At 39.7% G+C, this 12,483-nt stretch overlaps 1 protein-coding gene across 2 annotated transcripts in view; it reads right to left on the reverse strand.

The window, feature by feature from the left end:
- Positions 1 to 405: 405 nt before the first annotated feature.
- The window catches only part of ASPN (asporin), a 217,261-nt gene continuing 205,183 nt past the window's right edge, over positions 406 to 12,483 (reverse strand). For both annotated transcript variants that reach the window (XM_085624886.1, XM_085624887.1), the window contains exon 8: positions 406 to 5,135. In XM_085624886.1, the coding sequence (XP_085481012.1) occupies positions 4,938 to 5,135 (198 nt within the window). In that variant the 3' untranslated portion in view covers positions 406 to 4,937. The remainder of the gene's footprint in view (positions 5,136 to 12,483) is intronic.

Below are 12,483 nucleotides of genomic sequence, written 5' to 3' on the forward strand. Positions count from 1 at the left end.
ACACTTTAGTTATAAATTACATTGTTTTAGACAACAGAAATGCAGTAAACCTTGCAATTATCAGATTGTTGTTGCAAAATCACATTTACACATTTAGAATGGACATATCATCTACCATCTGAATAGAGCTTTTCATACTGTTGCATTTTCATGGCTTTTTCAATATTTCATAAGAACGTTGATGACCACTATTCTCTTTTATAGTGCCCCATCCAAATTCCCGATCCTCCTCTGTGAATGTTAGGACACTTTGACCTCTATGTAAACAAACGTTTCTGTACTGCAGACTGCCTCATTTTCTTGCCCATCTTGATTGTGGTGACCACGGGCAAAAGAAAAGAATTCAACAAACAGAAAATTAGAATGCTGCTACTTCACTGACTACAGAACAGGAATGCTACCTAGTTTCAATTCAACTTTTTTTTATTAAAAGAAATACATTTATGATATTTTCAAATGCCATTTAATTTATGACAAAGAATAACAAATATACAGTCAATAGATATATGAAATGTCAATAACTTTTTACACTACAGTAAGTAAACCTATTTTACATGTTAATTTGTATAAACAGATAAGGTATATGTTTTTCTATTTTGACCTATTTCGCGTTTTTAAAGAAAAGTTTATAGCTCAGATTGAATGAATTAAAAGTGTAGATGTAAAGCACACTGCCACTCCCAGAGGAGCTTCTTGGCACTAGACAGCAAAAAAGAATGGTTTCAACACAGAAGTGACCTGAAAAAGGAAGAATATCAAAGAATAAGTGGGTAACACTACAAATCGGCGGCAGCAAAAAGCCAGGTCTTCAGCTGCTTTCTAAAGATAGGTTCAGATTTAATGAGTCTCAAGTGACTGGGGAGTTGATGTCAAGCCTTTTTGCCCAGAACAGCAAAAGATTTGGCTCCTCTAGTTTTGAGTCTGAAAGTAGTAGTCTTCAGAAGATTAGCATGGGAAGACCTCAAACTTGGTTTGGTAGCGTGGTGGATCAATCTAGAAATTAAGTACTTTGACCCCAATGCTCTATAGGCTCTGAAAGTGAATAAGACAGTTTTTAAGAAGGACCCTCTTATGTACTGGCAGCCAGTGTAGGGCCTTTAGAGCACCTGATGCTGATGATTGTCGAGGAAGTTTTAGTACCAGTCTGACAGCAGTATGTTGTATCACCTGCAGTTTCTGATTAGTAAGTTTTGAAGGACCTGCTTACATACTATTGCAATAGTCCGATCTGGACGTTATCAGTGGAAAAGCCACTGTCTTTCTTGCTGCTAGTGGGTGGTAATCGAAAATAATTTTCAATGATTTTATTAAGTTAAAACCTGTTCCCACCACTGCAAGAGCTTGTGGATGGAATGACAAAGAGGCATCAAATTTTACTCCTAGGTTTTTACAACCTCAACTATCGCAGGCGGAGGAGGTGTGGAGTTAAGCCACCATAAAACAGGGTCAAAGGAATTGGACATACAGAGCAGCATGATCTCCTTCTTATCGGTGTTACATTTTGAATGATTGCATTGCATCCACAGGATAACTTTGGTTAAGCAGTTTTTAAAGTTGCGCTCAGAGCCGATGGATGTTTTATCCAATGACTAGATTCAAAGCCAAGATGTGGGATAAAACCTCACTTTGATTTTGAAAAGCATGTGCAACAAAGATTAGAATTTAAAAAAGAGCACCACAACAACTATTACTAAAATTAGCAACAAAGTAAATTGTACATTTTGGTAAATTAAATGTGCAGAGGTGCTCCTAAGGGTATAGTGTAGAGTATACAAAATAATAGTTTTACATAGCATGTGATTTATAAACTAACAATCGTTAACATTTTTGAAAAAAATATTTTCAGAGAAATATAAATGATGCATGTATATGTATTTGACTTTCATACTTTTTGTGACATACAAATTGTGTAATGTGATTCCCTCTTGTAACGTGCAGGTCTTTTTTAGCAAAAGAAAGGTTTTTCTGCATTCCACATTTTACAATAGTTACAGAACATCATGATCTTATATTTTTTTTCATAATAATTACTGTTCTTATAAAGCACTCACACTGCAAGATGTCAGTTTCAGACCACTCTAGCCATTCTTGGTGTTTGGAAAAACACTACAAACAAATTGATGTTCACATTGTACTGCAATCATTTCAGTTCAGAAGAATGATTCTACCTCCTTATAATCCTTTCTCCAATCTACTGTGGAAATTAGTACCTATTCCTTTAACTAAGGATGTAAATCCAATGAAATAGATTTCATGTATATATGGTTTTCTTCTTATGACTGAGGTGCTGATTTTTATTTTAATGACGTAGAGTTACTGGATGCACATTTTGAGATCAGCCTCTGGTTGTTTCTGAACTGGACATGGCATCATTTTCACATGTAAAATTTCTACAGATGCACACTCAGTTTGGACATTCTTTTTAAACCAAAGTTATATTTTACATTCAAAACAATCACTGATTACTTCTATGGCTGACTGTCGAAGATGCCCTACCATTGTGGGCCCTTTTGAGATAAGTAACACAATCCTCTAGTAGTTAGGTTTCATAGACAGATTACTACAAAAACATATAAAAAGACAAGGGTTCCAGTCCATGCAAAAATCACAAGTATTAATGTTCATCGTTCACGTATAGTTGATGTCTTAAAGTGGATGATTACTTAATGAATCAGAGTCAGCATTAAAAGGCTCCATAGTTTGACATTGCTGACTTACACTTTGTTTCACTACAGCTACAAGATGCTTCCGAATGTGATTCAACTATGGTTCTAAGCCTTTCAGAATATGTTTGTGCTAATGCAGCAGCCACATTTTCCATAGTTCGAAACTGAAAACCTTTTTTTGCAAAATGCAGGTCGCATTTTGATTTTGAAATATAAGAAATAGGATTGATGTTATGAATAAGGTGTTATAAGGTGTTAATTGGCGAATGGTGATTAACAGATAATGACATTAATTGTTTAGTTAAGTTCAAAACATGTATTGCAAATACCTTAAATGCACAAATAATGATGTATCTATCACTCGAACTGTCTTATTGCTTCGTTTGAAAAAGACGTTAATCACCAGCGGTTCCAATAAAGGAAAATTGTGGGACAGGAAATTAGGAAGTAACCAGTTCGTCTCTGCTTGTAAGGTTGATTCAAACACATTTAAATAATCTATCATGCTATTTTTTTTACTTCTAAGGCTAGCTGGAATAATTCCAGGAAAAAGTTGCATGTTGGCAACAGGCCAATCAGATACAAGCGTTTGCTGCCTCGTGATCCACTATTTCAAATGCTTAATATGCACAGTGCCCGCTGTGAGAATGCAAGAAAGAAAAATGCCAGCACTTTCTCTAGTATATCTAAGTTCTACATTTAGTAGTACTGCTAAAGAGGAGTGGAAGCTGCATGTTGTTCATCAAAGATCGTTGTCTGTGCGATGGATTTCATCAGTATATGTGCAGTTTATCACTTTAAACCCCTCATTTGATACATAGTCTGCATGCCTACATTCCAAGCAAAGCTGATGAATGCAGCACTAATATTTTCAAATCCTTTCCTAACAATTTTTCTAAAATGATATTGAATGGGCTTCTTACTCACGGGAAATCTGGTAGCAACATATTGCAAATTTTGGAATGTTAGTAAGGTAGAAAGTATATATATAAGTTATGCTATAAAAAATTATAGTCTCTGTTAATGTTAATTGTACTATGGCTTCTGTCCTATGTGACCATGAATTACTGGATTTCTGTAATTCATGAAACGTGATTTCATTATATTCATGAGTTAGTAGTAACAGTTAAATAACTTCGAGTTCTTTGCTTTGTTTACTTCACCTGGAAACGAAATTAGATGTGCAATTCAATACGTTATGCTGCAAGCATTAACACTAGGATAGATAGGTAGTGATATAAATGCTAATTATTACAGATACACCTTTCCCCAGATTAGTAACAAGAAATCTAAAGTTGGCGCTATGGTAATTAAAGCATAAAGCAAACCAAAGATGTTGTAACTTTTAGATGTGACACTGGGGCCAGTATGTTTTTAGAAATCACTGCTTATTACCACAAGTTGACGCCACACTGTGGGAGGACGTCTAACTAACTTGTAATGTGCTGTGACAAGAACATTTGTGTCTTGCTCTCAGTGGCACTCCTGCTAATCCTTTTGTATATTTTCTGGCCATTTTGGGCATTTCGTGTCATTTTGTCAAAGGAAATTACACAAAGTACACCTAGGCTTAGAAACATTGGGATAATGTGCTACATTTTGGGTTGGCTTTAAATAATCTCTAGAAAATCCCATGATAGTCTTAAATCAGAGTTAAACATACGTAGGTGGGACCTGCAGAATAAGGTGGTGCACAAGAATATCGTTATTTGAAGTAAATGGCGACTTTGCTAAAACATTTGCTGACTCTTGACATGGAGAAGAATTTAATGGTAGCAAAAAGACCGCCAAGTGGTAAGCAGACAAAAGAAGAATCTTACATATCCAAATGCAAATTGTGGAATCTGAGCATTCAGAGGCATTGTATGAAACTCAGTGGGGCACACTAAGTTGCATTGCAGCTACGAATAACCTAAATGACAAATAATGAAAATTGCCAAAAAAAAAGGGGCATACACTCATGTACTTCCATATAATCGAAGCTAACTGTGTGAAAAAAGAAGCTTTTTTTAAGTCATTGCACACTTGCATATTTGTACTATCAGGTCCAGTACTTTTGTCTGCTTTTTCTACTAATAGATTTCAAGTATGATAAAAACAAGCAACATAACAGATATACACGTATAGTTTTTTTTTTTTGTAAACATGTTCATCTTGCTCTGACTCTTCTTTAATGAGTGAGGAGCCAGGCATAGCACCTTTTCCCTTTGCTTGCACCTATAATTTTGACCTGCATGTTCTTCCAGAAAGCTGATGCTGTCGGGTAACCCTCTACTTCCTAAAGTTTCCAAGATGCACACTTGATCTTCCAGTGACGCAGCGAAATGTTGCTGGTTGGACCTCCCAATATTTCACTGGATTGCTGAACAAGCTAATGCCACTGTATAAGGACTTCTTCACTCTTGACTCTGTTGGGCAAAAATCATTCACTCCCACCTTTACGATGTTGTTGGCATGTAGATAGACAACCTGAAAAAATAACAAACCAGATTAAATTATCTCAAAAATATCTTTGTGAGATAACGTTGAATACCATAAAAACAACTAGGCAGACAACATACTTGATCTATAAATAAAAAGTATAGATGTATGCAGTATTTGCATAGCGGGATGAGTGTGGCATTTGTATAGTGCAAACTTAGCCGAAAGGCAGCAGAGTGTAGTACAGGTTCATAGTTAAATTGAGTCTACTGTAATAACATCAAAACGCATTGAACCACGTGGTCATCAGATTGCGCTTTACTAGTACCCAGTTGCAAGTTAAGGACACCGCGATGGATCACAGGTCAGATACAGAAACCAGGTTCAACACTGTCAGAAGTTTCACTTTTAGACTTAGGACCTAATTCCAAATTTAGCGGTCCATGGGATTGCCATACCCATGGTGGCAGTCCCTGGACCTCCAGGCTGGTGGTCCACCTGCTGTATTCCAACTACAGTGGTGGTACTGTCACAGGACCACCGCAACTGCCGAGGATACCTGATCCCATGCCAGTGGCACAGCGGTGTTAGGTTGTAGTATGCTGGGGATGTCACTGCTGCACCAGCAAGCATATTATGAGTTTCCTCACTGTGATCCTTTTCATGGAGGTGTGCCCGCATTGTAAATGGTGGCGGTGAGGAAACTACTGTTGCGTCTGTGCAAGGGGTGCAGTTCTGTCTGTGCAGGAACATGCTGCGGTGCTCCAACAGTGGTGCCTTTCTAAGGCCATCCTATAAGCATTAAAAAAGGCACCACTGTTGGACCACCGCCTCAGGACTGCGTGCCAGGATTACAACTGGTAATCCGGCAGCTGGTCTGACTGTGGGTTTGGCGGTCTTGGAGTGGGGCGCTGGCATGGAGGGCCCTTACTCTCTGGAATGGAAGTCAAAAATCCTTCACGGGTCAAGGTAGCAGGCTGTGGCTGAAAAGGGCTCCACATAGTCGAATAGCCACTCAACAAGATCTGTGTGAAGTCATTAACTTTTTGCAGGAAAGCTCGTAGCAGGGCAAATTTGAATTTCGAGGCCAAGGAAGGTCCCTGGCGGGCCAGATATTTTTTGCACCATAGTCTGGTAAAGGTTTCTACCTTAAGATTTAGTCATGTTTTTGGATCTTGGATTCTCCCAGCGGGGCAGGGCTGCAGGATGTAACTGAAGAGGGCTCAATGGGGCTGGATACCTTCTCTGCAAGGTGCAGCTGAATCGGATTTGCTGCTGTGGAAATCCAAGCGGGAGCAATCTGAGTCTTTGGTCCAGTGGCAATGCACTTTCGACGGATCGGCTTGCCAGGTTGGTCTCAGTCCTTCAGAGGTCTTTGGGGCCAAATAGTTTCTAAGTCCCAGGTTTAAGGAAAAGGGCAGGCCAAATTGGAACTGGTCTGCTGGCCAGTTGCAGAAAAGGCATCTTGTAGCCTGTTGGATCATTGTGGCTTGAACAGGTCAGCCTTATGACCATTGGACTCCACTCCCTAATCAGGGGGGCAGGAGAAAGATCAGGTACAGACTTCTAGGCTCCTCTCAGGCAACAGTCAGCAGGTCCAGTCCTCTTCCACAGGTCCAAAATGTGTTCTGAGGAGAGAATTGTGGGTGCCAAATGTTTGGTTGCTGGGCTGAGTGAACGCCAGTCACGAACACTTTCATGACTCACGAGTGGAGTTGAATAAGTGGAGCCTTGAACGCGTGTATACATCCGCAAGGACTCAAGGGTAAAGGTATGCCCATGGTGGGCAATATCCCGAACTGTTTTTAATTGACAAACAGAGGTGCAGGGTGAAACGAACAGACCCCACGCCCTGAAGAAGTTGCCGTGAGTTTTGTCCAGTGGCAATGAAACATGTCGGCATTTTAATACATGAGCAATCACGCAGCTTAGAATAAAAAACGCAAGCCAGTGTGATTTAGCTCGATTTTGGATATCAGTGTATATCACTAAGGGGTTCAATATGGTGCACACACTATAGCACAGTTCTTCTTTCTTTAATCACACACCTTAGCACCTGTACAGTCAATTTTTGTTCTTCTTACACATATTTCTTGCTTTTGGAGTGTTGGTAGCTGATGATGAGATCTTGAGGTAGCAGGCGAGTACCATCCTGCTTAACCCTCCTTGGTGGCGCTACCGTGAGGCGCCAACACTCCTACTCACTCTTTTTTCATCATATTTGGGTGTTGGAGACATAAGTTTTAGACGCATTGATAGTCATCCTGCTTTACCTCATATGCATAATATTTCTCTTTCCTTTTCTTCTCTTGAGTGAACTACACCGACGAATAGCATAGATGAAATAAACGCATGCTTAAAAGATTGTCTAAGACGTATGACAACCGGAACGGATGTATGAAGTAATCGTTCACATTGTGAACAGGTCCTTTTGTATACGGTGCCAAATGTATGCCTGGCACCAGCCTGTGGGTGTGGGTGACTGCTGGCCCCTCCATAACCAGTAGGATAAAAGTTCCCAGGGCAACCTCTACCCACGTTTGTAGCACTTCCTGTGTGCCCTACTGCAAACAATCCCACAGTGCCCCTCCCTGCCTAAATCAGAGATAGAGAACCTCTTCTCCCTTTATGAAAAGGCTGTGTTCCCACCCAAGATGTGTGGCTTTGAAAATAAGTAACCCCTGCTCTGTAGTCACTCTAAACCAGTTCTGGGGGCAGCACCTCTCCCACTGAGATTTATGCTTGCCTGACTGGCAGAAGAAAGAAGGGCCCTGCCCAGGTGTCGGCTAACATTAGGCTGTGACAGGACAGGCCTCTTTGAAGTTAATCAAGTTCTTGGGCACAGCCCAGATGGTCATCCTTCCAGAGGAAGAGAACACCTGCACGCACATAAGGCCTTTGCCTTAGCTCTGGGAGCAAGCATGCACCTCATCAAGAGGGCTATTGAGCTGCCCAGTGGCTCATGCAAATGGGCCTCAGAGGCTTTAGGTAGGGAAAAGGTAACATTCTAAAGATACCTTTTTAAAAAATATATCTATTACAAATCTGGCTCCAACAGTGGATTTATCTTGTAATAAATATTTTTTTTTTATCCAAGAATTACATTTGTAGCTATTTCCTAGCCGGTGATAACGTTATTAGAATGTAATTTTGTTTCCCAATACTCTCCAACGAAACAGCCAACCCCGCTATAGTAAAAATAGCTTTTGTGGGCCTTTTTACTGAAAGGAAATGATTAACATTAAATTTTGCATATTCTACTTTTAAATGCCAGTCACCCTGCCTTATCTAGACAGTAGGACCTATTTAGGGGTCACTTACTATTATTGCAAAGGAAGGTTTAGCCAGTCAAAATAGGGTTATTGTTACAGTTCACATTTGCAATGTAAAACTGCATCGTCAGGCAATAGAGAATAGGCCTGCAGTCATGCTTACACTGTCACTGTACAATACTACAATACAAATTATTATAGTATTTAATTGCCTATTAAGTAAATAATTATTGTAAAATCATATGTATGTGTGTTTACTTTGTTGAAACAAAAAAGCATCTGGACCCAATTCTCTAAGGCAGTGTCTCCCGGTTAGTGTTCTCTAATGTGATGCCATACCTTTTGCGTCAGCTCTAATATTTGTTTCTTTGTGTCCAAGATTTTGACAGTGTTTTAAAATTGTTCTTTGTGGCTAAATATACCTAACAATATACCAGAAGGAAGAATTCTAGATGCATAGGTTATTTGTGCTGCAACATTCTAGTTTGGTTCCAGGGGCCTAGCAAGCACACTATTTAGGACATTGAGTATGAGAAATCCATTAAACTAAGAACCTATTCACTTTCTGTTATGGTAAAATACTGGAAATTTGTGTAGCATAGTGCTCACCAGTTACTTGGCCTCTTGCCCCTTTGTACAGACCTCAGTCTGAGACTGTATTTCATCCATAGGAGATTTTCCACTGTAGGAATTCCTTATACCTGACATTAGTTAGGTGGGCTTAGTTATTAGGGTCCAGGTTTTCTTATGACAGAGATCCATAAGGTAGGGTGAGTTTTGGGACCTCACCAACTAATCTGTATGTAACCGACGTATGTAGTGGGATGTCTGAGCAGGGTGGATTGCATTGGGGGTCTGGTTTTGCAGCTATCTTCATAAGCCATGTAAACTGTTATTCACTAGATATGAGTCTGTTTTTTCAGAGGGCCCTTGTAAAGCTGCTGGTGTTCCGTCCTTCTAATGACAACACATAGCTGGACCAAGTGACTATTGTGCTGTGATGCTACTAGGTGTTCTACTTCAGCAAATTAGAATCCTGGAGACAGGTTAGTGCTTTCATGTTAGCTGGTGCCCTCACGTCCTTATGCCAGAGTTGTACATAATTACAGAATATTTCTTGTGATTCTAAGTGGCCGATTTTTTTTTACTATTGTTGGGTTGTACCCATTACTTTTCTTTGTGTTTTTCGCCACCCCTTGTATTACATTTATCAGAGCACTCCTTCCAAGAGAGATGAGGTTCACCCTATATATCTTTGGTTCTTCTTACATTCTCCACCAGGGGTTTTGAGTGGTAGTAAGGTGAGATCTTGGAAGTTTTTTGAATAGACAAGCTGTTCAGGGTGACACAAGACTGACTGGTCAGCCATGTGACCACATGCTGTGGCATTCATAACCAATCTGTGCATATACTGAATTAATGCTTTGGGAAATGCAAATGCGGAGGCAAATATACTGCCACATTGTTTTGCCCTTCAACACTATTTATAAAACAGCATAACTTTATGGAGATAGGCCGCTTAAATTCAACTTACATTACTAGTCTGATCACTGACTGAAATGTCCTTTGTAAATATATTGCATATTTATCTTAACTCCTTGAGTCAAATACTGAAATAATTATAATCTCGTGTCACAAATTCTGCAGCAGTGCTTAATTTGAAACAATGGTTTCCCGTGCTCGGCACCAGCATTTAATCCTCAACACTGGCACTTATGACGGTCCACCATTTGGTGGCACTGGTTGTCTAATTTTGAGAAAAGCACAAAGCACTTTGTTTAATGATGTAATATACATTAAAAATGAAGAATACCTGCTGCCGATGTCTTATATCTTTGAGTGGCCTGGAATAATTTGAATTGTCAGACTTGTAAGAGTGTGATTGTAACTAGTTGTGTTATTAATGTCATTGGCAGCATTGTCAGGGGCAATATGTGGTGTACTATCCTCCTGGAAAGCACTCTGGCTCTTACTTATTTTCCTACAAATTAAGCACTGTAAATGTGCCCACATAAATTAATGTTGCTACTGTGTATGTTAATTTTGCTACTGTGCATGTGGAAGGTGGGGCCAGAATTTACTTCTGTTGCTTTTAGTACTTCAAAGGAACAAGTTAACCCTTGCTGCAGAATGGTACCTCTGAGGGATGATGGCATACCATTTGCGAGGCTTAATATGAGGCTTGTCCCTTGGTCCTGTGGCAGTCACTGGTTACTGGGTAGCATCCATGGTGGGAGTTCTTGTTCACCCCTGTCCTAATAGCTTTGTCATGCTCCTCCAGTTTGCTTATGACAATGTGGTCTGTGTTGCTCGTAGATAGTGGGGAATGGGAACACTTGAATGGATATCCAATTATCTGGATATGGTTCCAGGATATCAGAGCCAAAATACTGTCTGCTGGAAATATTATAGAAATATTATTTCCTAAATATTGTGCGCTAAAATATTGCCCGATCGGAGTTAATGAAAAATTAACACCCAATGGGCCGCTATACCTCGAAATGCTATTTAATGCACAATGGGCAAAATGTACAAAACTGCCACAAAACACAGCACAACATCTAAGTTACTGTGATATGGCACTATCCTGCTCTCTCCCTTGTGCTGGCGCACAATTAGGCTAGTGAGCACCACACACACACCTTTTTGCCATAGTGCAAAGGTGTCTGCATGAGCCTAGCATACGTTTTGTACTGGAAAGATAGACTTCCAGTACAAAATACTGTCCCTAGACAAACTTTACAATGATTCCTATGTTGGATGTGTGCTATACAGTGTAGCACAAAACAACGTGGTAAAGTTTAGGAGAAATAAACAGATTCTCCTTTTTAAAGCCTGCTTTCAACTGGTAATATTTTTTGGTGCAAAACTCTGTGTAGTCTTGTAAGTGTGGTACAATAACCAAGAGTGGTTGCACAGGAATGCCCATGTGCCATCCATGGAAGGCCCCCTTTGATGCAAAGAAACACAAAGCAGCACTTTGCACTACTTTGCCTTACCTTCAGGCAATGTTCCAGCTCATAACAAGTTTTGCGCTGGAAAGTTAATCCCCAAAAACACTTTGCTCAGGTTTGCATACATGTTGTGATGCACACCCAGCACACAAGGTTTCTAAATCTGCGCCAATATTTCCATAAGCCAATATTTTTCTAATAGTATACCAACATACAACCATTTATAGCATGACACTTTCAAGGCATTGCTATTCCCCCTTTTACTTGTATATTGCATGCATGGCCTGGTGTGGCCCATTGGAGCCTATGTCCTAGGCTTATTTATTTCCACTGGTATTTCCAAAATTACTGATTGTGGTCTTTCCTAATAGCAAAAACCTAGATGAATTCAAGATACTCAGAATTGACAGGAGATACTTTTCCTCCTAGAAACATTTCAAGTCTGCCTGCAAGCCATTCATTCTTAATTGATGGGCAACAGTATACATTTTGAGGTAAGAAATAGGGAGGTTCTGAGGAGAGTCAGTGGATATTAAGGAGGGTTGTTTCTACATGAGACACTGACGACACTTGACATGCCTAGATTAATACAGCAGACTTTATCAGGATTTGTATTTAATTGAAGTAGAGTAATCAATTATCAATAAAAATAATGAACATTTGGTTTGATATTCCTTGAGTTAAATAGTGGTAAGAGACTACTCATCACATATGTTTATTTTAATGCAGTTGAAAACAAATGAAAGCCTCTATTGAATTGTGAGGCAGCAGAGAACTTAGACCAGCCAACCAGTGTTACGCCCGTCAATGGAGCGTAGTCCTGGCATTTTTTTCAAGGCTAAGATGGTTTGTATATCGAAAATAGTATTGCTGGTTTCACATGGATTGTATATAACTCGTATTAGAGTGTCCTTGTAGTCCTAATCATATCTTCAGGTATGAGATATTCGTGCTTGTATAATAGCACCAGTGCAATAGCAAAGTGACCTTCACAATACTTTTGTACAGGTGGTCAATATCTTTCATTAGTAGCGGTTCATTCGGTCTCTGCGGTCCTGTCGAAAGTGTATATCAGGATCTGGAAAACTCTATGATTGACCACTTGCAGTGTCTTCTAGGTAGTGGCAGGGTGAGCTTCCAGTGTGGCATGATATCAGCACATTTATCATC

The sequence above is a fragment of the Triturus cristatus genome, chromosome 9, assembly GCF_964204655.1.
Source record: "Triturus cristatus chromosome 9, aTriCri1.1, whole genome shotgun sequence".
Taxonomy (NCBI): Eukaryota; Metazoa; Chordata; class Amphibia; order Caudata; family Salamandridae; genus Triturus; species Triturus cristatus.